Source organism: Candoia aspera, chromosome 5 (assembly GCF_035149785.1).
Source record: "Candoia aspera isolate rCanAsp1 chromosome 5, rCanAsp1.hap2, whole genome shotgun sequence".
In the NCBI taxonomy this organism is placed as follows: Eukaryota; Metazoa; Chordata; class Lepidosauria; order Squamata; family Boidae; genus Candoia; species Candoia aspera.
In genome coordinates, this window is record NC_086157.1 from 26,791,286 (window position 1) to 26,816,685 (window position 25,400).

Below are 25,400 nucleotides of genomic sequence, written 5' to 3' on the forward strand. Positions count from 1 at the left end.
TGTAATTTCTGAAGTTCAATTTTTATAGAAAGTTCATCTATAAACTTTAAATACACACAATCCTGAATACTTTTAATTCATTTTTTAAAAAATTTCTAACCCTTACCTTTTCAGATATATGTTTCCAAGTGACTCTCTAAATAAATTTTGCAACTACTGTGTCATGAAATTTCAAGGGCAAATAAGAAGAGGACTTGACATCAAACCCTCTCACAAATGATTTGGCATTGATTTCAGAGTCTTGTTCAATTATGTATTATCACCAAGGGATAGTGAGCCACTGCAGTTTTCAAATATGCTCTAAAGCAAACCTCTTCAGAGCAAAATTCAAATTAGTCATATCTTAAAAATCAGAGAAAACCAACCAGATGAAATTCTATCAGCAAACAATTCAATAATTGAGGTGCCACAACATGAAAAATAGATCTTGTAACAGTTTCTATCTCTCAGACTAGAGATACTACTTGCAAAATGGCTTTCTCAGTCAACTGGTTGAAGAGGACACAGTTTATGTTATATAACCTGAGCAGCAAAAACCTAAAAACAAACATTTTTGTAATGAACAGAAAGTTCAGATCTTCTGTGTTGATTTTTACACAATGATTTACTTGTACTACTGCTTAACTTGACCTCCTCCTCTACCTTATTGGGATAATAATACTGCTATCTTACCTTACCTAATCTTCATATTAATGCCCCTGAAGTACGTTTAACAAGGAAAAAGTGCTATACATGTGGCACCTTATTCTTAATACATCAAAAACCCTGTGAAATGGCATCCAAAGTGTTAATTCTTTTCACAATACATTCAGTTAGTATCTTCCCAATCATTTACGATATTCTAGAAAGAAGCTTATCAATGTTTATGTTTACTCTCAGATCTTATTTTAAATAACTAAATTTCCACTTTAGTTTTTTAAAATTCTTTTGTATATAAGTATTCAGGATTCGATCCAATTTATAGTTAGTAATTTAAGTCCCTCTAATATTTTAGATGCATTTTTGTATTTAAACTGTAAAGCCTTTTAGTCTGTTATTTATTTATTTTTGCCATTCACTTGTCTACTGTCTTATTTTATTTTACTTTTCCCTTTGAATTCTCTCCTTCTGTCATGATTAGATTAGATAATTTTATTTCAGACAGTGACCAACTTATCAGTCTGTCATGGAATTGGGTTATACTTTGGTAAATGACCATCATAATAAACAGACATACAGTATTGACAGAGCTGCCTAAGGGACTACTGCTAGTCAGTTGGTGAAGAACAACAAAGATATTCTAATAATATATTCCTGTTCTCTAACCATTACAGAAATCCTTTGTCACTTTTATACTCCAGGTGAAGTGGAAGAGCAAAAGAGCACCTCAGTCCCTACATGATAACATTTTTCCTGAATGGATAGTTTTATAAAACTAAGATCTTACTACTGGAAATTTAGAAGTCACAAATTAAATAATTAAAACAGCATTTTCTAAAACAACAGGATAGCATTTATGGAAAAATAAACTCCTATTTTTGGGAGACCCAGCTACCTGCCTTCCATCTAAAGGTCAGATAACAGGAAGTCATGGTAAGTAAGTTTCCGCTTTCTTCTGAGCTTTGCAGAGGGTGTCACTTCAGGATGTAACAGAGCAACCGCACCAGAGGGTGAGCTTCCTAGAATTCTTTAAATTTTGTTGCCTACTTTGTTACCATTATAAACGGTATATTTATCCTGCCTGTAAAGTTTGGGAAAGTGTGGTTACCCTATATAGCTCATTCTAGAAATTAAACTTTAAAAGCCACCATGGTTGCTGCTACTAGGATAATGAGCTATGACAACCCTCAATCAATCTCAAAATAATAAATATTCCATGGCACAGCCCTCTAAGACGTCATAAATGAGGCCACAGATGTTCTAATTTTTACTGTTCTATCCAAGTAAAACTCAATGTTTGGAACTCATCTAGCCAATGTCACTGCTTCTAGAAGGATATGAAATACCTGGCCAAAATGAAGGAAGACAAAGAGCCACTGAACAATTGTAATAGCATGGCTGAGCTTGGAGGTCTCAAACCCCCCTCTCCCAAAAGCCTGTGGGTCTACATACCTTCCTTGGTGTAGAAGCTTTATAGTTATTGCTGCTACCACCTATCTTTGGGGGTGGGGGTGTCATCTCACCTTGCTTAAATCATAAACAGCAGAACTGTCCTGACAAGCAGGAACCACGCCGAGAGAAGTAGACAGAAAATCCTACCAAACTGAAGAAGCATGGGAAAACCCAGACAGATAAACCCCAAAAGTCAAGGCGGGTCTGTTCTGTGTCTCTTTGAATGACAGCTCAAACTCTCTCTACTATGCATGCATTTTCCCCCTGGATAGGGGTCCCCTCCTGCTCACCATCAGTACTCATGACAAAAACATACGTCTCTGGTACTGTAAAGAGATTCCAACTGATAAAACAAATTAGTACAGAGACAACATATTAAACTTAAACAAGCAGTCAAAATAATAATTTTACCCAATATTTCTAGCTATTTTTTAAATCTATCCTTTCAAAGAAGCCATTTTTCTTCTTCTTAGATTTCTCCTCCATCTCTCTGAGAATTCCAGTGAATTAATTCTGGGCCTGCTGGAGAGATGGAACAATCCCTGTTTCCCTTCTCACACTTGGTTCCTAACTTCTCTGTTTGTTTTTTAAAGTTTTCTATCAGAAAGGGAGGGGCTTGGGGTAATCTCTCTGCACAGGTGATCTTGAACCATGCCTCTGTCAGAAAGATCTGCTTGAGATAGAGGAGTGTGTATATTCTCCTTGGAAAGTAATCTGTTGTTCTTCTGAATGCTGGATAAAAAGTGAAGGAAGGAATTAATTTTGGGATCAAATAGTAGATTTGGTTATAAAACCATTTTGAATGAAAAATGTAAAGCTGAGGAAATACGTAAAACTGGCAAACCTCTAGCTGAGTTCATGTCTATAAGAAAATACATTGATGTACTGTATCAGGCCATGTGCTCAAGGAAGCAGGTTAGAGCTGTCAAATCCAATTTACAGTAGATTCCATGTAGCAAAATGATGACTCACATGTAGATTTAAAAGAGCTACTCCTCTCAAGGAAAGCTTAAACTATGGATGTGTGGAAAGAGGTCCATGTCCTTTACTAATCAGAATACCACTGAATGCTGCTATTTGGTTCTTTAAGGATCAACCCACAAACATTTAAAATAAGACACATTTCCTATGACTGGCTCTTTACTTACATATCATGAAAGACAATCTTGTATAAAAATATTTGTTGAATCTTTTCTACACAGTAACATGCTTTTAACCAGTTCCTCAGAAGCATACCCTTGCAGCCTTAACCAATAGATGAAAGAGCTTTGGTCGGGGAAGAATTGATCTGTATTATTGAACATCCTGTCATAATGGAAGCTTGCAGTGATTCTTCCTTGCCAATTTCACACGGCTTAAAAAGCAAGGTGGCTCAACTAATAAGGAATTACTAGGTTGATCTTTGCGTTGACCCATCTGTAGTTTGAGGAAGCTGGAGAATAGAAGGAAACACGTACCACAGCCCTCTTGGCTACTAAGCTTCTACTATATTTGTTTCAAGAACACTACACAAAAAATCTAGTCAGGAAAAGAAGCAACATCCTGTTTTCTTTTGTTGCGGAGTCCCCAGTGCTGGATTCTGCTTGAATGATGTTAACTATACTGTATGCCTTTAATCTCCCTTCCTTGTAAGGACACTTTCTGAACTATAAGTCATTAAGGGCCATCCCCAAGGTTCCAACTATTGTGTAGGAAAGCGAAAAAAAATTTCTTTCTGTAACAATGATGCATAATCCCCAGTCTCTTCAATGTCTTCCATGTGCTAAGGAGACACTGTCAAAATGAGATTGCCTATTGTCTCTAAGAGGTGACAAAAACCCAAAATGATAAATGTCTTTTGCAAATTCAAATACTTTTCATATATTCTCCATGGATGACAACCAGTTTGGAAAAGATTAAAGTAAACTGGTCTCTATAAAGAAGCTTAAATAGCCAAGAAAGAAGTGCTAAAACAAAATGACAATAAAACAGTAAATCTTTATGAACTTTTAAGTCCAGAGACAGACTAACTCAGCTTTTCTGATCTCAGCACACAACCATCAAATCACAACCTTCCAGAAAGGAGTTTGAGACATCAACACACATGAGATACTTTAAGGGGAAAAGAGGATTAGTGATAGGGAGGAGATAACAGCAAAGGGTTGGCACTGAGAGTAAGGAATTAAGACCCTTTCGAATTGAGTCCAAATACATACAGAATCCTACTAGAGTTTCATAAATATGAAACTTAAATATGCCTCCTATGTTTCTACATCAGAGAAGACATTCAGTGGTGAAGAGAATCTTGGGCAATAGGAGTAAATGAAAGAAGGGAATCTGGGAAATGCATTTGTAAAGGGAAGTACAAAACTTAAAAGTATTGCATCACTTTTAAACCACATTGCAGAAGCCACTGCCCTCAAGAACATTTCATTTAAGTTTCTACTCCGGAAGTTTTTCTGAGGTTAACGTAGACCAGACCACTGAAGCTACATGTTCCTCTGAGTCAGGAAGATATGTGTCCCATGAAGAATTCTATATTTGTCTGTTTTAAAGTTTCTTTTTGGTTCTGCTAAAAATCACTCTTATCCCCACCCCACCCGATGGCACATGAAATTAATATGATTAAGGGTAAATTCACCCAAATATATTTTTTATGGGTGGGAGCAATGGGACTTAAGAGTTAGCCACAGGCAGGAACTCTGCCACCAAACTGTAATCTTTCACCAAGCATCTGAAAACCTTTGTCCTCTGAGTTCACTACCTGGTTTAAATCACCTTTAACATCCTATCTCTACCTTATGTCTCCCCTTCCCCAAAAAAAGGAATTGGGGAAAAAAAGTCACTTTTTTGTTCAGCCCTATTTTATATCTATATGTTGCTTGGATTTTTGTGTACACAGGCATATATAGTCTGCACAAAGGCCAATTAAGTTTACATTGTTCGAATGTAGAATTGTGTTTAATTACTGTAAATGTCATTTCCACAAATGGAACCCTCCTCCTTGGCAAGACCAGCATATGCATGTTTGTCCTGTTTAGGACAGAAGATACCCTGCCACAAGTTAAAATTCTGGGGAGCTTTAGAACAGAGGACAGGGGAATGCCTGACAGAAACCTTTAAGCACACTTAGAGACTTGCAAGCATGATTAAGTCAATGTAAAACAAAATTGTATCATCACCCAATATGGTTAACCTGGTTATTGAAAAGCCATTACATGAGTTCACACAATACATCCAACTATAAATTGATCAAATGGTGTGTTTGAACAACACCCTAAAGCAAGAAACAGACACAGACACACATACAGAGAAAAGTCTAACCAAGATTAATAAAAACCAAATTTGGCATGTGGTGCAAATGAAGCTATTAGGGATTTATCTTATTAATAATTTATTAGGGGCCAGATTAAGAAAGTTCTGTGAATAAACAGAACATGTCCATAATACTGTTAATTTTATGAAGGATTCACTTTATAAATGGTACATCTCCATTTCACAAATAAGCTACATCCCACAGAAAAAAACTTTACTTGTCTTTGCCGCCTCATCTGAGCAAACTGTGACATCAGGATCTGTCGATCAAGTAGCTCCATCCGCTGTTGCCTCTGTATATCAATAGTTGCTCCCATTCCAACTCCAAACTCATTAGATGGCTCCACAGATGAGAAAATTGGTTCAAGAGTCCAAGCAAATATCCTTGCTATGCCAGTGGGCACACAAAGTACACGGTACACTTTTAAAAGACTACTACTGTAGCACATTCCAGAAATCTAGAAGCAAAGAGAAATTAAAATAAAGCTGTAAGAACGACATATTGACAAGCAAAATTCAGACAATATTGTTAGTTCCCTCAGCAAAATTCAAAATCTATTTTGGATGTCAAAAATGTATTACTTCTAATTCCTAAGCAAAACTTAGAAGTTGCTAGTTGTCATGGTTCCTGTTCCAATGTCATTGTGAACATCGTAACCAGTTCCCATGCCATGCTGGTGCTGACACGTGTTACTGTTTGTTCCCATTCCCAAGTTGCCGCAACCCCCTTCTCAGGCGGGTTCTGCTGCTGACTGGGCAGCCCGCATTTCTGCCTCTTGGCCAGTTATTCAACAGGCCCTTGCTGACGCTCAAGCCGCCTATAAAAAAATATGCTGACAGACACTGTTCTCCACAGATAGACTTTCAAATTGTTGACAAAGTCTATCTTTCCACCAAGTACATCAGATCTTCCCAACCTTCTAAGAAACTGGCACTTAAATTCATTGGCTCTTTTCCCACTATCGACATTATCAATCCTGTTACTCTTAAACTTCAATTGCCTCACAAGTTGAAATGCCTTCACCCTGATTTTCATCGTAGTTCGTTGAAGCCGTTTTGCACTTCTGACCGCTGGCACCCTTCTCCACCCTCACCTCCTCCGATCATGATTGATGGACACCAACACTTCGAATTGAAAGGCATCCTTGACTCCCATCACTTTTGGGGGTCCCTGCAATACCTCGTTCACTGGAAACATTTTCCCCATCCTGAGCGGGTGCTTGCTCAACACGTTAGCGCTCCTGATTTAGCTCGCCAATTTCATCTTGCTTATCCTGAAAAACCTCACCCCTGATTTCTTTTGTACTTCACTGTTTTGTAGTTTAATTTTTTTTCTAGGGGGGGCAGAATGTCATGGTTCCTGTTCCAATGTTCCTGTGAACATCGTAACCAGTTCCCATGCCATGCTGGTGCTGACACGTGTTACTGTTTGGGAGGGGGCTGCTCTTGTTCTTTTGTACCAGGCACTGATGTAGAGGCTTTGGAATGTCTATTTGGGTTATCTCACCTGTTCAAGGCTTTCTTTGTGATCCTGCATACTATTCTTTAATAAATCAGATATCTTTGTGATCCTGCTCATGAGTCTGATGGTGTGGGAATAGGCAATCATTACATAAAGCTGAGAAACACCAAAGTTGTACCGTTAGCTCCTACCAAGATTAGTTTCTTGTGAGGGAGATAGTTAACAATGGCCAAGTCCAAGCTCATGACCGGGGGACTTGAGGAACCAACTGGCTTGATGCCCGAGTCAACGGTCAAGAGTGGAGAACTGAGCCTCACCCCAGAACCTTCAGGTTTCTGGCAGGATTCGAGTTCCAGCCCTGAGGTGGAGGAATCCAACGATGGGAGAGAACCAGAGCAACCAGCACCCAGCAAATCGCCCGCAGAGTTGATCACCTGGGATGAAATGGGAGAACCCCAGCCAGGGATGTCCCAGGCGTCCTGGAAGTATCGGTTTCCGCTGACCCCAAACGTAGAATCTACCACGGTATCAACAGGGAGACAGCCTAACAAGCGAGGGAGGGAGGAATCTCAAACCCCTGAAAGGCTAAGAGTGGTGGAGGCCAAAATAGAATCGATGGAGTACATATTAAGAAACTTGTCTCTATCGGGGTGGGAGGGCAGCCGAGGCGTGAAGGAGATTCCAGCTCCATGCAATCATCCCCCATCCCCCCACCCGGACCGCCAGCAGAGCAGAGCCGGAGACGGCGCTGGGATGAATCTCCACCCTGCAGAGTTGACCACCAGTGTCCCCACCCCAAGGAGGGAGAACTACTGTAACCTGGGGCCCAACCACTCAAGCAGCCACTGATTCAGCTCCAACAGGAGTGGGGGTGAAAGACTTTTCTGTCAAGTTTGATGGGGATCCAACCAAGTTATCTTTCTTTCTCACTAATGCTAAAAGTTACATTAGGCAGTTTGGACCATACTTCCCTTCCGAAGAGGCTAAAATAACTGCCATTGCCACCAAGCTGAAGGGACGAGCGGCTGACTGGTATGTTCAATTAAGTGAGGCTGACTCCCCTGAGCTTGAGTATTTTGAGGACCTCGTGTGGGCATTAAAGCTGCATTTTGAGGATCCTCTAGCCAAGGCAAGAGCTAAAAAGGCACTGAAGGATCTTACCCAGGGCCAACTGTCTGTAGCTGATTATGCCCTGGAGTTTAAGGCTTTAGCTGGGAAAATCCCCGACTGGTCTCAGTCAACCTTAATAGAACGGTTTAAAGAGGGACTCAACCGGGACGTCCTGCGGTGGGTGTTGCGTAGAGACGACCCAGAGACATTGTATGAATGGATCTGTCTGGCCGGCAAGGCTGAGCACGCCCAGCATACCTTCATGCAAACCAAATGACCTGAAAAACAACCAGCCACCATGAGGGGACCCCGAAGTGCTGCAACTGCTGCCGGCCAGGCTATAGAGCCTGGGAAGAGGAGAGAGATCAGTGCTATGCGAGGGGTCAGTGTCTACGATGCGGAAAGGAAGGGCATCGAGCAGCTGATTGCCCAAAAGCCAAGGCTGGAGATCAAGTGGGCAAGCTGCTGGCCAAATCGCTGCCCCCCTCGTGGCGGATGACAGCAGCCAAGGGGGCAGCCGATGCTGAGGAAGTAGCCTACTTCTCAGGAGAGGCTGAAGATGACTCTAAGGAGCCGGCAGGAAATGCCAGCCTCCTGCCAAGAAGAGTGCCTGCGGGCAGGTGGAGGAGGATGGGCGCGAGGATGCTATGGTGAGTGCTGACTGTCCCACTTTAGCAGTAAAAGTGAAATTGGGCTCCTGCAAAGACAACAGAGGTCTGGGCTTTAGTTGACTCTGGGTGTTCCAGGTGTCTAATTCACCCTGATCTGGTTGCTGCTTTGGACCTGCCTAGCTTCCCCCTCCAGCAGCCTTTGATCTTCACAGAGTTGGATGGTTCAACGGTGGGGGGGGGGGTTGGCAACCCATTTCACTGGAACTGTCGCAATGCAAATGGGCAGCCACCATGAGACTTTAAAATTTGTAGTGGCACCTGTTGGCAACCCCTTAGTAATTCTGGGGATTCCCTGGTTGACCTATCAAAGCCCACATATAAATTGGGAACATGGAACTCTGACTTTTAAGGATGGGTTTTACCAAGCCCCTACTGTGGAGAGAGCTTCAAGTGCGGGGGTTGGAAGGGCTGCAATTGCCACGTAGCGCCCTAGTTTGGCACGTTTAGAAGGCTTGCCCGATCGATACCAAGACTTTGCAGACGTCTTTGGGGAAATGGAAGCAGATCAGCTACCCCATCATCGAAAAACTGATTGTGCAACAGAGTTGGTTCCCAACGCTCAATTGCCCAAGCCGAAAATTTATCCAATGACTCAGAAGGAGCTTGAGGCATTACGGGACTTTATTGACAAAAATCTGTCAAGGGGGTTTATTGAACCTGCAAATTCCCCAGTTGGGGCACCTGTGCTCTTCCGGGAAAAGAAAGATGGCACGCTTCAACTCTGTACGGACTATCGAGGGTTAAATTCCGTCTCAATTTGCAACAAATACCCTCTGCCACTCATGAAGGACATGTTAGCTCACTTGTCTAAGGGCAAGATTTTCTCCAAGGTCGATCTTCATGAAGCCTATTTCCGCATTCGCATACGAGCTGGAGATGAGTGGAAAACCGCTTTTAATTGTCCACTGGGTTCATTTCAGTACAAAGTCCTCCCTTTTGGGTTAGCAGGGGCGCCCAGAGTCTTCATGCAATTGATTAATGAAGTATTACATGATCATTTGTTTAAAGGGGTCCTGGTTTATTTGGACGATGTGCTCATTTACACTGAAACCGAGGAGGAACACGAAAGCCTTCTCAAACAGGTGTTAAGTAAGCTTAGAGATGCCAAGCTTTATGCCAAGCTTTCCAAATGTGAGTTTCACAAGACCCAACTTGACTATCTAGGTATCTGACAAGGACATTGAAATGGACCCTGAAAAAATTCAGGCAATTTTAAGTTGGGAACGTCCCCGCACCCGGAGGCAATTGCAAAGTTTCCTCGGGCTCAGTAATTACTATCGCCAATTTATCCAGGGGTTCGCTGAGATTGCTTTGCCCCTTACTGATTTGCTCCATACCAAGGGTTTGGGGGAGACACGCAACGTAAAAAACCCTGGGGCAGTGCTGAATTGGATGCCTGAATGCCAGGCAGCATTCGAGAAGTTAAAAACCCTCTTCACTGCTGGGCCTATTTTACAGCACCCCGATCCTGAACGCCCCTTTGTGGTCCAAGTTGATGCTTCTGACTCCTCAGTTGGGGCTATATTGTTACAGAGAGATTCTGAAAATCACTTGAAACCCTGCGCTTATTTGTCCAGAAAATTTTCTGAAACTGAACGCTGGTGGCATGTTTGGGAAAAAGAGGCTTTTGCTGTAAAAGTTGCTTTGGAAGCCTGGCGTCACCTCTTGGAAGGTGCTAAATGCCCTTTCGAGGTTTGGACTGATCACAGGAATTTGGAAGCCCTCCGCACCCCCTGGCATCTCAGTCCTAAACAAATTTGCTGGGCTCAATTTTTCAGTCGCTTTAACTTCCAGTTAAAATTTATCCCGGGAAAGAAAAACTTTCTGGCTGATGCTTTGTCACGTTTACCTCAGGACCTTGACCACGTGGCAGATATAGTAGGGACTGTTCTCACTGAACCACAACTGGGCTTGGTTGCCGTCACTCGGAGCCAGACCCGTGCGCAGGCAACCCCGCCCCCAGCCTAGTCTGCAAAGCGGAAAGTGCAAGTTCCTTGTCAGTTACAGAAGGACTTTCTCCAGGCACTGAAATCTGACACTTGGTTGCTAGCTAATAGAGACAATGTTTCTTTTGAAAACGGTCTGGTGTGGGTGGAACACCGCCTCTATGTGCCTGAAACTTTAAGAGCTGATGTTTTGCAGTGTTCCCATGATGATAAACTTGCTGGACACTTTGGTTTTGTCAAAACCTTGCATTTGGTTCGCCGTGAATTTTGGTGGCCTACCTTAAGGCGTGATGTAAAAGAATATGTTGCTTCCTGTCCTGTTTGTGCCATGTCAAAGCGGAAAGGAGGAAAGCCACAGGGGCTTCTACAGCCAGTGGCCAGCCCATCCTGCCCCTGGGATGAGATTTCTATGGATTTTATTGTGGACCTACCTCCCAGTCAGAAGAAAACTGTCATTTGGGTCGTAAAAGATTTTTTCTCCAAACAAACCCATTTCATTCCATGTGCATCCATCCCGTCGGCCCTGCAATTGGCCTGCCTATTTCTCATTCACATCTACCATCTCCACGGTAGCCCCTCCTGTTTGGTCAGCGACCGCGGGACACAGTTTACTTCCCAGTTTTGGAAATCATTTTTAAAATTGATTGGCACCAAACAGGCGCTGTCCACGTCATCCCATCCTGAGACTGACGGATCTACTGAGATTTTGAACTCCACCCTTGAACAATTCCTTAGAGCATACATTAACTACCATCAGGACAATTGGGTGGACTTGCTGCCTTTTGCTGAAGTGGCTTACATCAATGCTGTCCATCAGAGTACCGGGCAAACCCCTTTTCGTGTGGTTTCTGGTCATGACTTTGTTCCCATCCCTGAGCTGCCACAACCCCCTCCCCAATCCTGTTCTGTCTCTGACTGGGCTGTTAAGTTGGCTGATTCCTGGCCGGTGATTCAGCAGGCTTTGGCTGATGCCCAGGCTGCTTACAAGTTTCAAGCTGATAAACATCATTCTTTGCAACACGATTTCAAAATTGGGGATCAAGTATATCTATCTACCAAATTCATCAAGTCCCCACAACCCTCTAAAAAACTTGCTCCCAGGTTCATTGGTCCTTTTCCTATTGTTGGTCTTATCAATCCAGTTACTGTTAAGTTGGACCTGCCTCACAATTTGAAATGCTTGCACCCTGTTTTCCATTGCAGCCTGCTCAAGCCTGTCCACCACTCTTCCTGCTGGCATCCCCAACCTTCTCCTCCTGCTCCAATCATGATTGACGGCCAACAGCACTTTGAGGTCAAGGAGGTCGTTGATTCTCGCAAGCTTCGAGGCACCCTCCAGTATCTAATCCGCTGGAAACACTTTCCTCATCCTGAATGGGTGCCTGCTCGCCACGTTAATGCTCCTGATTTAGTAAACTGTTTCCACTTGGCTTACCCTTTGAAGCCTGCCGCTTAGTGTTTTCTTTCTTTTGGGGGGGCAGTATGTCATGTTCACTGTTTCAATGTGCACTGTACATTGTAACGTTTCACATGCCATGGGGCTGACACGCATTTCTGTTTGGGAGGGAGCTGCTGTGAAACCTTGTGCCAAGCTCTGTATCTATGTTCATTTCAATGGAATGTGTTTGGGTTATGTGCTTTGTTCAAGGACTTTTCCCGTGGACCATCAGAAGCCGTTAGGAGCACCTGGGATTGTGAGCTTGGGAAGATTCTACGGGGGGAGGGATCTCATTTGTACCGTGGGTTTTTAGTTTGCATTTGGCACGCTTTTTTCATTCTCAGCTTTCTTTGTGATCCTGCATACTATTCTTTAATAAATCAGATATCTTTGTGATCCTGCTCATGAGTCTGATGGTGTTCTAGAATAGGCAATCATTATATGAGCTTTAATTGTTTGAAAGATCCGCGCTTTTGCCATTCTCAGCTTTGCTCTTGAACCTGCATACTATCCAGTAATAAATCAGATATCCATAAGCTTCTTGTGTGAGTCTGGTTGGAAACTTGGGTAGGCGTTCATCACACTAGTATTCTTTGTCTCCCACATTAATGAATCATTCGCATGTTATGATAAATGCGCAATCTAGTTCTAATCTGGCAGTAGAAGTAGAGTATGAGATATGTGCTACTGATTTTAAGAATTTTGTTTGTTCAAGGATTAAGAAGTTTTTGTAAATACACATCTGAGATCCATATAGCAGGTTGCCAAGAAACTTGGTCTTGAATAGTTCAATTGCTGCAGAGACAAAGTTGTTGTCATGAGTGCCGTTGAGCTAAAGTCATCAGCGCAATGGCACTCATGACAATGACAAGGAAATAAGTGAAGGGGCACAAGTTAAGTAGCCATCAACCCACAACGACTAACGGCTAACAAACAATAGCTAAACGAATCACGGAGCCACCCAAGCCATCAGCGGCAATACAACGGGGATCGCCCAGCTGAAAGCAATCAGCAGAAGAATGGAAACCTGAGGATGGGCGATCCTGGAAACCCTCAACCAATGGCAGGGCAACGCATGGGACAAAGGGGGGTGACGTGACCGTGAGCGAGGGGGCGCTGACCGGCGCGGGGTATTTAAACCCCGCACCGGCGCGCTCCTGTCACTCTCAGCTTTTTTCTACCAACGTTGTACCTACCCTGAAATAAACCAGAACCTGATTTGCAAACCAGCGTCTGAACGTTATTCAGAGGTAGGCAGCGCATGACATAAAGCTGAGAGTCATAAACTCAGCCTCGCCGAGCCCCACCGGACGACAACGAGCCGCGGGAGGAGTAGACGGCGAGAAGACCAGCAAGATGAGGCCGGAACGGCGCGGGCAAGGAGGGCGAGCCGCGCGGCAAGAGACAGAGGAGGACCGACCGAGGCCAGAGGCACCGCGGACTCCCGGAGCCATGGACGCCCACCCCACCCGACCCGAGCCTCAGCTCCAACCCCAAGGGGAGATGGCGACGGAGGCAACCCGACCGCGGGAGGGAGCAGCACGACTTCCGAAACCAGCGGAGGACCCCGCGCCCCACATCGCACCCCAGCAACGGGCGTGGAGCGACAGCCCCACGGTGCTCAACACGGAGGAGGACGACGGAGACACCCATCAGACGGAGGAGGAAGCGGACCCGCGGCGGAGGGACGATGAATCCCACCGGCAACCCACCCCCGAGGACGCGCCAACGGAACCGGCCCCAGCGGCGGCGCGGGCTGTGGACGAGGAGGCACGAGCTGAACTCGCGGCCATGCGGGCTCAGCTGACGGAACTCCGGACCATGCTCCAGGCGCTTATGCCCCCCGCACCACCCAACGACGTCCCCGCACAAGCCCACACCCCGAGCGAAGCACCGAACCCACACGGGCCAGCGGAGAGCCAGCAGACGGCACAGGCGGCCGACACCACACCCCGGGAAGCGAGAGGCGGGGCCGCGCAAAACGCCCGGGCCCCAAAGGACTTCCCCATCTTCTTCGATGGGACCCCCTCAAAACTCTCGTTTTTCGTTACCAACGCTAGGGAGTTCATGGGGAGGCACGGACACTCCTATGACTCCGAGGCCGACAAGATCGCCGCCGTGGCGATCAAACTCCAAGACAGGGCGGCGGACTGGTACGTCCAACTGTACGAGTCCAGCTCCCCCGCCCTCGCCACCTTCCCTGCTTTCATCAAAGAGATGAAAAACTACTTCGAAGACCCCCTAGCTAAAGTACGGGCGAAAAGCGCACTCCAGAGACTTAAACAGGGCACACGCACGGTCCCTGACTACGCCCTGGAGTTCAAAGCCCTCGCGGGAAAGGTCTGCGACTGGTCTGAGACCACCCTGCTAGAAATCTTCAAAAGGGGGCTCAACCGCGACGTTCTCCAATGGGCCCTCTACCGCGACGACCCAGAAACGTTACACGGGTGGATCCACCTCGCGGGGAAAGCCGAACACGCGCACCGCACCTTCCTTATGACAACCACGGAAGACACAAACTACGTCGGGAAAAAGGTACCCGCACCACACGGGGGGATGGCCGGCCCCATATACCCAAAAAAGAAGTTCAACCGGGAGCCCTGCGGGAGGTGTGGCAAATTAGGGCACAAGACGGCGGATTGCTTCGCCAACCGACCGCCGACCAGCGCGCCCAAGCCCGCCCCGAAAATTAGCCCCAAACCACCCAACCCGGGGCCGCCCCCTCACCGCCGAATGACCGTGGCCACAGCGACACCGGAAGAGGGCTGGGACGCTTACTGGGGAGAAGAGGACAATACCGACCCCGACCAGCCGGCGGGAAATGCTCCCCGCTTGCCCTGAGACGCGTGGCGAGGCAGGCGGTGGGACAGCAACGCGGACCACCTCAACGAAACGACAAAAGCTCCGTAATATTGGCAGCAATTCAACTCTCTGCCGGCAACGGAGCCACCACGGCCGCGGCACTAGTGGACTCGGGGTGCTCAAAAAACCTCATCCACCCCGACCTAGTCGCCAAACTCGACCTCCGCTGCTTCCCCCTCCCCACGCCGCTGGCATTCCATCAGCTGGACGGCTCTACAGCGGGAGGGAAACCAGCCACGCTACAAACCGAGCCGGTCACCCTGCAAATGGGCACTCACACCGAGCGCACATCGTTCGTAGTCACGCCCATCGGACGGCCCATTGCAGTCCTGGGGATGCCATGGCTCGCGAAAAACAACCCGCGGATCAACTGGGCGACCCGCACCTTCACATTCGGCGACGGCGAGTATCGAGCACCAGTACCAGCTGGCAAAAGCAACCCCACGGTAGGACGAGCGGAGGCGACCACACAAGACAACGCCGCTACCACAGCAGACCTACCAGAACAATACGCCGACTTCTCCGAGGTCTTCGGAGAGGCAGAGGCAGACCAACTACCCCCCCACCGCAAGACGGATTGCCGGATCGACCTACTGCCCGACGTCCCCCTACCTAGACCAAAGATCTATTCGATGACCCCGAAGGAGATGGCAACCCTCCGGGAGTTCATCGATAAAAACCTAGACAGGGGATTCATAGAGCCAGCATGCTCACCGGTCGGAGCCCCCGTCTTATTCCGGGAGAAGAAAGACGGGACCCTACGGCTCTGCACCGACTACCGGGGCCTAAACGCGGCTTCCCTGTCCAACAAATACCCCTTACCCCTGGTGAAGGACATGCTCGCCCACCTGTCCACGGGCAAAGTCTTTTCCAAATTGGACCTTCGCGAGGCGTACTATCGCATCCGAATCAGGGAGGGGGACGAATGGAAGACGGCGTTTAACTGCCCCCTAGGCGCTTTCCAGTACAAGGTACTGCCCTTCGGACTCGCGGGGGCCCCTGGGGTGTTCATGCAGCTCATCAATGAGGTACTGCATGAACATCTGTTTAAAGGGGTCCTGGTCTACATCGACGACGTCCTCATTTACACAAAAACACACGAGGAACACGTAACCTTAGTCAGGCAAGTCCTCGACAAGCTCAGAAGGGCGCAGCTCTATGCAAAGCCTACAAAGTGCGAGTTTCACAAAGAGCGCCTAGACTATTTGGGGTATCGAATCTCCGGGGACGGCATCGAAATGGACCCCGCAAAAGTCGAAGCGGTGCTAAACTGGGAGCGGCCCTGCAACAGACGGCAACTACAGAGCTTCCTGGGATTCGCGAATTTCTACAGGTCCTTCGCCCGGGGGTTCGCTGAGATAGCCCTCCCCTTAACGGACCTCCTCAAAACCAAAGGGGTGGGGGACACCCGACGCGCCAAGAACCCAGGCACAGTGCTGAATTGGACTCCCGCGTGCCAGACCGCATTCGACAAGCTGAAAGCGCTGTTCACGACGGAGCCAATCCTCGCGCACCCGGACCCAGAACGGCCGTTCGTGGTCCAAGCCGACGCCTCAGACTTCTCCCTGGGAGCCATCCTGCTACAAAAAGACTCCACGGGGCTCCTGAAACCATGCGCCTACCTGTCAAGGAAGTTCTCCGAGACAGAGAGGCGATGGCACGTCTGGGAGAAAGAAGCCTTCGCGGTGAAATCGGCACTAGAGACATGGCGTCACCTACTCGAGGGAGCCACCCAACCATTCGAGGTCTGGACGGACCACCGGAACCTCGAGGCCCTACGAACGCCTAGACGCCTTAGCCCAAAACAGGTCCGATGGGCCCAATTCTTCAGCCGCTTTGATTTCCAGCTGAAGTTCATGCCGGGCAAGAAGAACTTCCTGGCCGACGCCCTCTCCCGGCTGCCCCAAGACGAAGAGCCCGCCCCAGACACCATTGGGACGGTCCTATCCGCCTCGCAACTGGGGATGGCCGTGACCACCCGAAGCGGCGCACGGAGGCAGCTCGACGCTACGGCGCAGCCGACGGCGGGACAACCGGCGATGGAAAGAAGCCAACCGCAACTACCAGGGGGAATGCGCACGGACCTCGCCGCCGCCCTCAAAACCGACCCCTGGTTCCTGGCAAACCCCGACAAGCTAACGATGGCGCAAGACCTGGCATGGGGGGAAGGCAGAATCTACGTCCCGGACTCGCAACGCCAGGCGATCTTGCATAGGTCACACGACGCCAAGCAAGCGGGACACTTTGGGTTCCTCAAGACCCTACACCTAACACGGCGCCAATTCTGGTGGCCCGCGCTCAGGCGAGACGTAAAAACCTACGTGGCGTCCTGCCCAACGTGCGCTAGGGCCAAACGGGCACCAGGCAAACCCGCGGGGCTATTGCAACGGGTGGCAGAACCCTCCCGCCCATGGGAGGAAATCTCTATGGATTTTATAGTGGACCTCCCACCCAGCCAGAAGAAAACGGCCATTTGGGTGGTGAAGGACTACTTCTCAAAGCAGGCCCACTTCATCCCCTGCACGTCGGTCCCATCCTCACAACAACTAGCCAAACTCTTCCTCATCCACGTGTACAGGCTACACGGATGTCCCACACGTGTGGTGACCGACAGGGGCACACAGTTCACCTCCAAATTCTGGCGGGCCTTCCTGAAGCTGACGGGGACCCAACAGGCCCTATCTACGGCTTGGCATCCGCAGACGGACGGAGCCACTGAGGTTCTTAATGCCACCTTAGAGCAATTTATACGATCATATACGAACTACCACCAAGACGACTGGGCTGAACTGCTCCCGTTCGCCGAAGTCGCATACAACAACGCCGTCCACACGAGCACGGGGAAAACCCCGTTCGAAGTAGTCTCGGGGCGCGACTTCGTCCCCATACCGGAGCTACCTCAACCCCCGGAACCCCAGGTGGACGCCAGCGACTGGGGACGGAAGATCGCGGAAGCATGGCCAGTAATCACGGCGGCGCTGAAGGAGGCACAGGCTGCTTACAAAGAGCAGGCCGACAAGCACCGGCGCCAACAACCGACGTTCCAGGCGGGGGATATGGCCTATCTCTCCACCAAGTTCCTAAAGTCAACCCAACCCTCGAAAAAACTGGGGCCTAAGTACATCGGGCCGTTCCGAGTCACGCAAATAGTGAACCCGGTAGCAATACGCCTGGACCTGCCACACAACCTCCGGAGACTCCACCCGGTGTTCCATACCAGCCTCCTAAAACCGGCAACCACCTCCCGATGGCACCCAAGCACGCCACAGCCCGCACCGCTAATGATCGACGGGCAACACCACTTCGAGATCAGGGACATCCTCGACTCCCGAAAGCAACGAGGAACTCTACACTATCTGGTCAGGTGGAAACACTTCCCCCACCCGGAATGGGTGGCGGCGCACAACGTTAACGCGCCTGACCTGACCAGAGCATTTCACCGGGCATACCCCGACAAACCGCAATCAAGGTCAGCTAAACCAACCCCCCCCCGCAGGCCCCCCCCCGCCTCCCGTGCCCCAAGGGAAAGGGCCCCCCCCAAGCCCGCGACTTGGGTGGACCTTCCCCCCCCGGGACTCACTCCCCCCGCCCCGGGCCCACGGGGTGGTGACAAACGATCGCCAGCACCCTCCCCCCGCCCCCCGGCCGCGGGGGAGTGGCAAGCAAGTCAACAGGGCAACCTGGGGGCAACGCCCAGGAGACACAACAAAGGCGACGCACTCTAAATAAGAAAAGAAGGGCCCTACCTGGAGCTGAGCAGCACCCGACCAGCCACGCCTCTCGCCTCGCCGAACTGAGCCAAACAAACAGGGTGTGGTTGGAGCATGCGCACGCCAGGTCAGAACCCGAGCATGCGCACCATGGACACACCCTGGGAAGGCACGTGGTAGAGGGAGGAGCAAAGGGAGGGGCGACAACTACTCTGGCGGGAACTTTGAAAAAAAAAAAAAAAATGTGGCGTTTTGACAGCTCCACGGGGAAAACCAAGAAAACCGGGGGAGAACACTATTCGAAAAGGGGGCAGTATGTCATGAGTGCCGTTGAGCTAAAGTCATCAGCGCAATGGCACTCATGACAATGACAAGGAAATAAGTGAAGGGGCACAAGTTAAGTAGCCATCAACCCACAACGACTAACGGCTAACAAACAATAGCTAAACGAATCACGGAGCCACCCAAGCCATCAGCGGCAATACAACGGGGATCGCCCAGCTGAAAGCAATCAGCAGAAGAATGGAAACCTGAGGATGGGCGATCCTGGAAACCCTCAACCAATGGCAGGGCAACGCATGGGACAAAGGGGGGTGACGTGACCGTGAGCGAGGGGGCGCTGACCGGCGCGGGGTATTTAAACCCCGCACCGGCGCGCTCCTGTCACTCTCAGCTTTTTTCTACCAACGTTGTACCTACCCTGAAATAAACCAGAACCTGATTTGCAAACCAGCGTCTGAACGTTATTCAGAGGTAGGCAGCGCATGACAGTTGTTCCCCTGCCAACTAGCAAATTTGTTGATCACTAGAAATACTTTTTGAGCTTTCATAGCTAACTCTCTTATTTGATGACCCCAGCATGTTGAAGATTGGAAGTGAATACCTAGGTATTTTAAATGATTTCACCTGCTCAATGGGTCTGCCATTAACTGTCCAACTTAATAAATTATCAGAGCATCTTCTGGAAAAAAACAGAACTTTTCATTTTTTGGTAGCTTATTTTGAGGCATTCTCTATCACAGTATCTCGAAAGCTCCTTGAAATTGCTACATAGCCCAATTTTTGAAATGGAAGGAATAGCTGCATCATCCACATACAGAAGAATGGAGACTGAACAACGGGTGAGGGATGGAGGATGGAAATCTGGATTGGTAAAAGCTACAATATTGCTAATGTAAAGGTTAAACAATGGGGAGCTGGAATACATCCTTGCTTAACCCTTTTATGAATTGGAACAGGCTCTGTTGGATCACCAAAATTATTGCCTTTAACCTGAGTGCTGTATCACAATGTAACTGAATAATCAAATTAGAAGATGATGGTTAATCACTGAATTAGCTGGTTCCCTCCAAAGTTCTTCTCAGGGAATGGACTCAAAGGGCATTTTTAAGTTGATGAAGGCAGTAAAACCAGCTCTATTTGGAAGTTTATTTTTCTGCCAAATGATGTAATATTAGGCACTGATTTATTGTAGAATGTCCATCCTTAAATCCCACCTGTTCTGGCACTATAATGTTCTCAGACTACATCCCGTCCTATAATGTGTGGAAGAGAAATCTAGCACAGAGTTTACTAATTTCAGAGAGAAGTCTAATTGGACAGTAGCCTGTCTCTTTTCTTATATATTGGGAGAGTGATGGAATTGAGCCAGGTTTTAGGAATTACTTTTGTGTGTGTGTATGCCTTCAAATCAGTTTTTGACTCTGGTGACTGTCTGGACAAGTCCCTGCAGTTTTCTTGGCAAGATTTCAGAAGTGGTTTGCCATTGCCTGCTTCCTAGGGCTGAAAGGGAGTGACTGTCCCAAAGTCACCCAGCTAATTATGTGCCTCAGGTGGGACTAGAATTCATGGTCTCCCTGTTTCTAGCCTGGTGCCTTAACCACTATACCAAACTGGCTCTCAGGAATTACCATAGAGGAATTTATAACAGTGAAAAGAGGGGCTAACACTGAAGCACACCATGATGTATTTAAGAATTCTGAGGTAATGAAATCTAAACCAGGAGCTTTATTATTTTTTGTTGCACAATTAGTTTTTGTATTTCCACATGGGTTACTGGGGGCCATTCTAGAATAGAATGTCCTCTAATACCAGAATGTTTGAGATACAACCCTGAGTAGGTAAAAATACCTGTACCAAGTGTCAAGGGAGATTGAATTGTTTTCTGGTTTCGTGTTAACTGAAAATTTTGATATTAGAAACCAAAATAACCTATGATTTTTGTTTGTCACAGCCTTAATTAAGTTTTATTTAAATTCATGTAATTCATGGGGGCCTCTTCAGGGTGATAACCCCCCCAGGATTAATTTCCCCCTCCTCCTGCCCCAAGCGAGATGGCAGAGACAGGTCTTTACCCCTTTCTGGAAGGCTGGGAAAGAGGGGGCCTTCTGGGGAAAGAGTGTTCCACAGGGCAGGGGCCACGGCAGAGAAGGCTCACTTCCTGGGCCCTGCCAATCATCAGTCTCTCATGGACAGGGTCCATAACATGCCCTCTCTGCCTGACCAGGTGGGACGGGTCGATGCAATGGGGGTGAGACAGTCCCTCAGGTAACCTGGACCCATGCCACGTAGAGCTTTAATGATGATGATCAACACCTTGAATTGGACCCAGAAGCAAACTGGCACCCAATGCAGCTCCCACAGCAAAGGTGTTACATGTGTTATCCTTGGGGCATCCAAGACTGCTTGCACGGCTGCATTCTGCACCAGCTGTAGCTTCTGGATACTGTTCAAGGGTAGCCCCATATAGAATGCATTTCAATACTGTATACAGGAGATGACTAGAGGATGAGTGACTGACTGCAGGGCTATATTATTTTTATTTATTTACAGTACCAGACCAAGTCATAGAATTTAAAAAATACAGGAAATCATTAATACATGTATAAGTAACTATATGTTGTTGTTGTTGTTTATTCGTTTAGTCGCTTCCGACTCTTCGTGACTTCATGGATCAGCCCACGCCAGAGCTTCCTGTCGGTTGTCAACACCCCCAGCTCCCCCAGGGACGAGTCCGTCACCTCTAGAATATCATCCATCCATCTTGCCCTTGGTCGGCCCCTCTTCCTTTTGCCTTCCACTCTCCCTAGCATCAGCATCTTCTCCAGGGTGTCCTGTCTTCTCATGATGTGGCCAAAGTATTTCAGTTTTGCCTTTAATATCATTCCCTCAAGTGAGCAGTCTGGCTTTATTTCCTGGAGGATGGACTGGTTTGATCTTCTTGCAGTCCAAGGCACTCTCAGAATTTTCCTCCAACACCACAGTTCAAAAGCATCGATCTTCCTTCGCTCAGCCTTCCTTATGGTCCAGCTCTCGCAGCCATATGTTACTACAGGGAACACCATTGCTTTAACTATGCGGGCCTTTGTTGTCAGTGTGATGTCTCTGCTCTTAACTATTTTATCGAGATTTGTCATTGCTCTTCTTCCAAGGATTAAGCGTCTTCTGATTTCCTGACTGCAGTCAGCATCTGCAGTAATCTTTGCACCTAGGAATACAAAGTCTTTCACTGCTTCTACGTTTTCTCCCTCTATTTGCCAGTTATCAATCAAGCTGGTTGCCATAATCTTGGTTTTTTTGAGGTTTAGCTGCAAGCCAGCTTTTGCACTTTCTTCTTTCACCTTCATCATAAGGCTCCTCAGTTCCTCTTCACTTTCAGCCATCAAAGTGGTATCATCTGCATATCTGAGATTGTTAATGTTTCTTCCAGAGATTTTAACTCCAGCCTTGGATTCCTCAAGGCCAGCTTGTCGCATGATGTGTTCTGCATACAAGTTGAATAGGTAGGGTGAGAGTATACAGCCCTGCCGTACTCCTTTCCCAATCTTAAACCAGTCCGTTGTTCCGTGGTCTGTTCTTACTGTTGCTACTTGGTCGTTATACAGATTCTTCAGGAGGCATACAAGATGACTTGGTATCCCCATACCACTAAGAACTTGCCACAATTTGTTATGGTCCACACAGTCAAAGGCTTTAGATTAGTCAATAAAACAGAAATAGATGTTTTTCTGAAACTCCCTGGCTTTTTCCATTATCCAGCGGATATTGGCAATTTGGTCTCTAGTTCCTCTGCCTTTTCTAAACCCAGCTTGTACGTCTGGCAATTCTCGCTCCATGAACTGCTGAAGTCTACCTTGCAGGATCTTGAGCATTACCTTACTGGCATGTGAAATGAGTGCCACTGTTCGATAGTTTGAACATTCTTTAGTGTTTCCCATTTTTGGTATGGGGATATAAGTTGATTTTTTCCAGTCTGATGGCCATTCTTGTGTTTTCCAAATTTGCTGGCATATAGCATGCATTACCTTGACAGCATCATCTTGCAAGATTTTGAACAGTTCAGCTGGGATGCCGTCGTCTCCTGTTGCCTTGTTATTAGCAATGCTTCTTAAGGCCCACTCAACCTCACTCTTCAGGATGTCTGGCTCTAGCTCACCGACCACACTGTCAAAGCTATCCCCGATATTGTTATCCTTCCTATACAGGTTTTCTGTATATTCTTGCCACCTTTTCTTGATCTCTTCTTCTTCTGTTAGGTCCTTGCCATCTTTGTTTTTGATCATGCCCATTTTTGCCTGGAATTTACCTCCAATGTTTCTAATTTTCTGGAAGAGGTCTCTTGTCCTTCCTATTCTATTGTCTTCTTCCACTTCCGCGCATTGCTTGTTTAAAAATAATTCCTTCTCTCTTCTGGCTAACCTCTGGAATTTTGCATTTAATTGGGCATATCTCCCCCTATCACTGTTGCCTTTTGCTTGCCTTCTTTCTTGGGCTACTTCTAGTGTCTCAGCAGACAGCCATTTTGCCTTCTTGGTTTTCTCTTTCTTTGGGATGTATTTTGTTGCCGCCTCCTGAACAATGCTGCCAACTTCTGTCCAGAGTTCTTCCGGGACCCTATCTACTAAGTCCAGTCCCTTAAATCTATTCTTCACCTCCACTGCATATTCCTTAGGAATATTAGTGAGCTCATATCTAGCTGATCTGTGGGTCTTCCCTAATCTCTTTAGTCTGATCCTAAATTGTGCAAGAAGAAGTTTGTGATCTGAACTACAGTCAGCTCCAGGCCTTGTTTTTACCGACTGTACAGATGTCCGCCACCTTTGGCTGCAAAGGATGTAATCAATCTGATTTCGGTGTTGTCCATCTGGTGAAGTCCATGTATAAAGCCGTCTCTTAGGTTGTTGGAAGAGAGTGTTTGTTATGCAGAGTGAATTGTCTTGGCAAAATTCTATCAGCCTGTGTCCTGCTTCGTTTTGTTCTCCCAGGCCATACTTACCTGTAAATCGAGGTGTCATTTGACTGCCCACCTTAGCATTCCAGTCTCCTGTGATGAAAATAACATCTCTTTTAGGCGTGTTGTCCAGTAGGTGCTGCAGATCCTCATAGAACTGCTCTACTTCAGCTTCTTCAGCATTTGTGGTTGGGGCGTATATTTGGATCACTGTGATGTTAGATGGCTTGCCCTGAATTCGAATTGAGATCATTCTATCATTTTTTGGGTTGTATCCAAGCACTGCTTTAGCCACTTCACTATTAATTATGAAGGCTACTCAATTTCTTCTGTGGTCCTCTTGTCCGCAGTAGTAGATCTGGTGGTCATTTGATGTGAAGTGGCCCATTCCAGTCCATTTCAGTTCACTGACGCCCAGAATGTCTATCTTTAATCTTGACATCTCACCAATAACCACATCCAATTTGCCCTGGCTCATAGATCTTACATTCCAGGTTCCGATGGTGTGTTGATCCTTAGAACATCGGATTCGCCGTTCACCACCAGCACCGTCGGCCGCTAGCCGTCCTTTCGGCTTTGAGCTAGCTGCGTCATCACGTCTGGGGCTAGTTGAGCTCATCCTCTGTTCCTCCCCAGTAGCATTTTGACCATCTTCCGACCTGGGGGTCTCATCTTCCGATGGTATATCGACATATCTCTGGTTGTACTGATCCATTTAGTTTTCACGGCAAGAATACTGAGGTGGGTTGCCATTACCTTCCCCAGGGATCGCATTTAGTCTGACCTCTCTGTCATGACCTTCCCGTCTTGGGTGGCCCTTCACGGTTTAGCTCATGGCATCATTGAGGTGCTCAAGCTCCAGCACCACGACAAGGTAACGATCCTTTGCTGAAGAAGTAACTATATACTGTATATATATAGTTACTTATATATATACACATCAATCTACTCTGAAAAAACAAATCAACCAAGATCTGAGACAGTGTGGACTGTCAATACTAGCCCTACTTGCTTTAGGCCTAGAAAAAAGCCTAGCAGAATTTCAGCAGATCATATGTGGCTTAGACATTCAGAACATCCAGGAGGACAGAGCCAAATTTTCCCGTATCTCATACAGATGAATTGCTCTCTCCCCTTGAATACTCTGTGATTACTTCTATAAGATTCTGTATGCCCCACATAGAAGGCTCTTCTCCCTAGCTCGTATACATGCTCTTCCTAGTAGTAAGGCAGCTGATCAATATGCCAATATGCAGGTATGTATCTGCTTGAATGCAGAGGTTGTGTCTGTTTCACATATCTTTTTAAAGTGCCCACTGTACTCTCAATGGCGATCAGACTAATACACCCACTCTTCAGTCTGATAGACCCCACTCATGATGAGGAAATTGAGGTATTCTTATTAAATTACCAATACCCAGGTGTTTTGAAAGCACTACCAAATTTTTTATTTATAGCCTTAGCTTATAGAAACCATTTGGTCCTTTCTATGCAATGTTAGCTTTACGGGGTTTCTCCTTTTTATGTATGTATGTACTATATATAGTTATTTATACATGTATTAATAGTGTCCTGCATTTTTTAAA

The 25,400-nt window shown here is 47.1% G+C and overlaps 1 protein-coding gene across 2 annotated transcripts in view; it reads right to left on the minus strand.

Annotated features, from left to right (window-relative positions):
* Positions 1-25,400, minus strand: part of UBAC2 (UBA domain containing 2) — a 108,275-nt gene that overhangs the window by 11,261 nt on the left and 71,614 nt on the right. For both annotated transcript variants that reach the window (XM_063304818.1, XM_063304819.1), the window contains one exon: positions 5,604-5,843. In XM_063304818.1, coding sequence (XP_063160888.1) covers positions 5,604-5,843 — 240 coding nt within the window. The remainder of the gene's footprint in view (positions 1-5,603; positions 5,844-25,400) is intronic.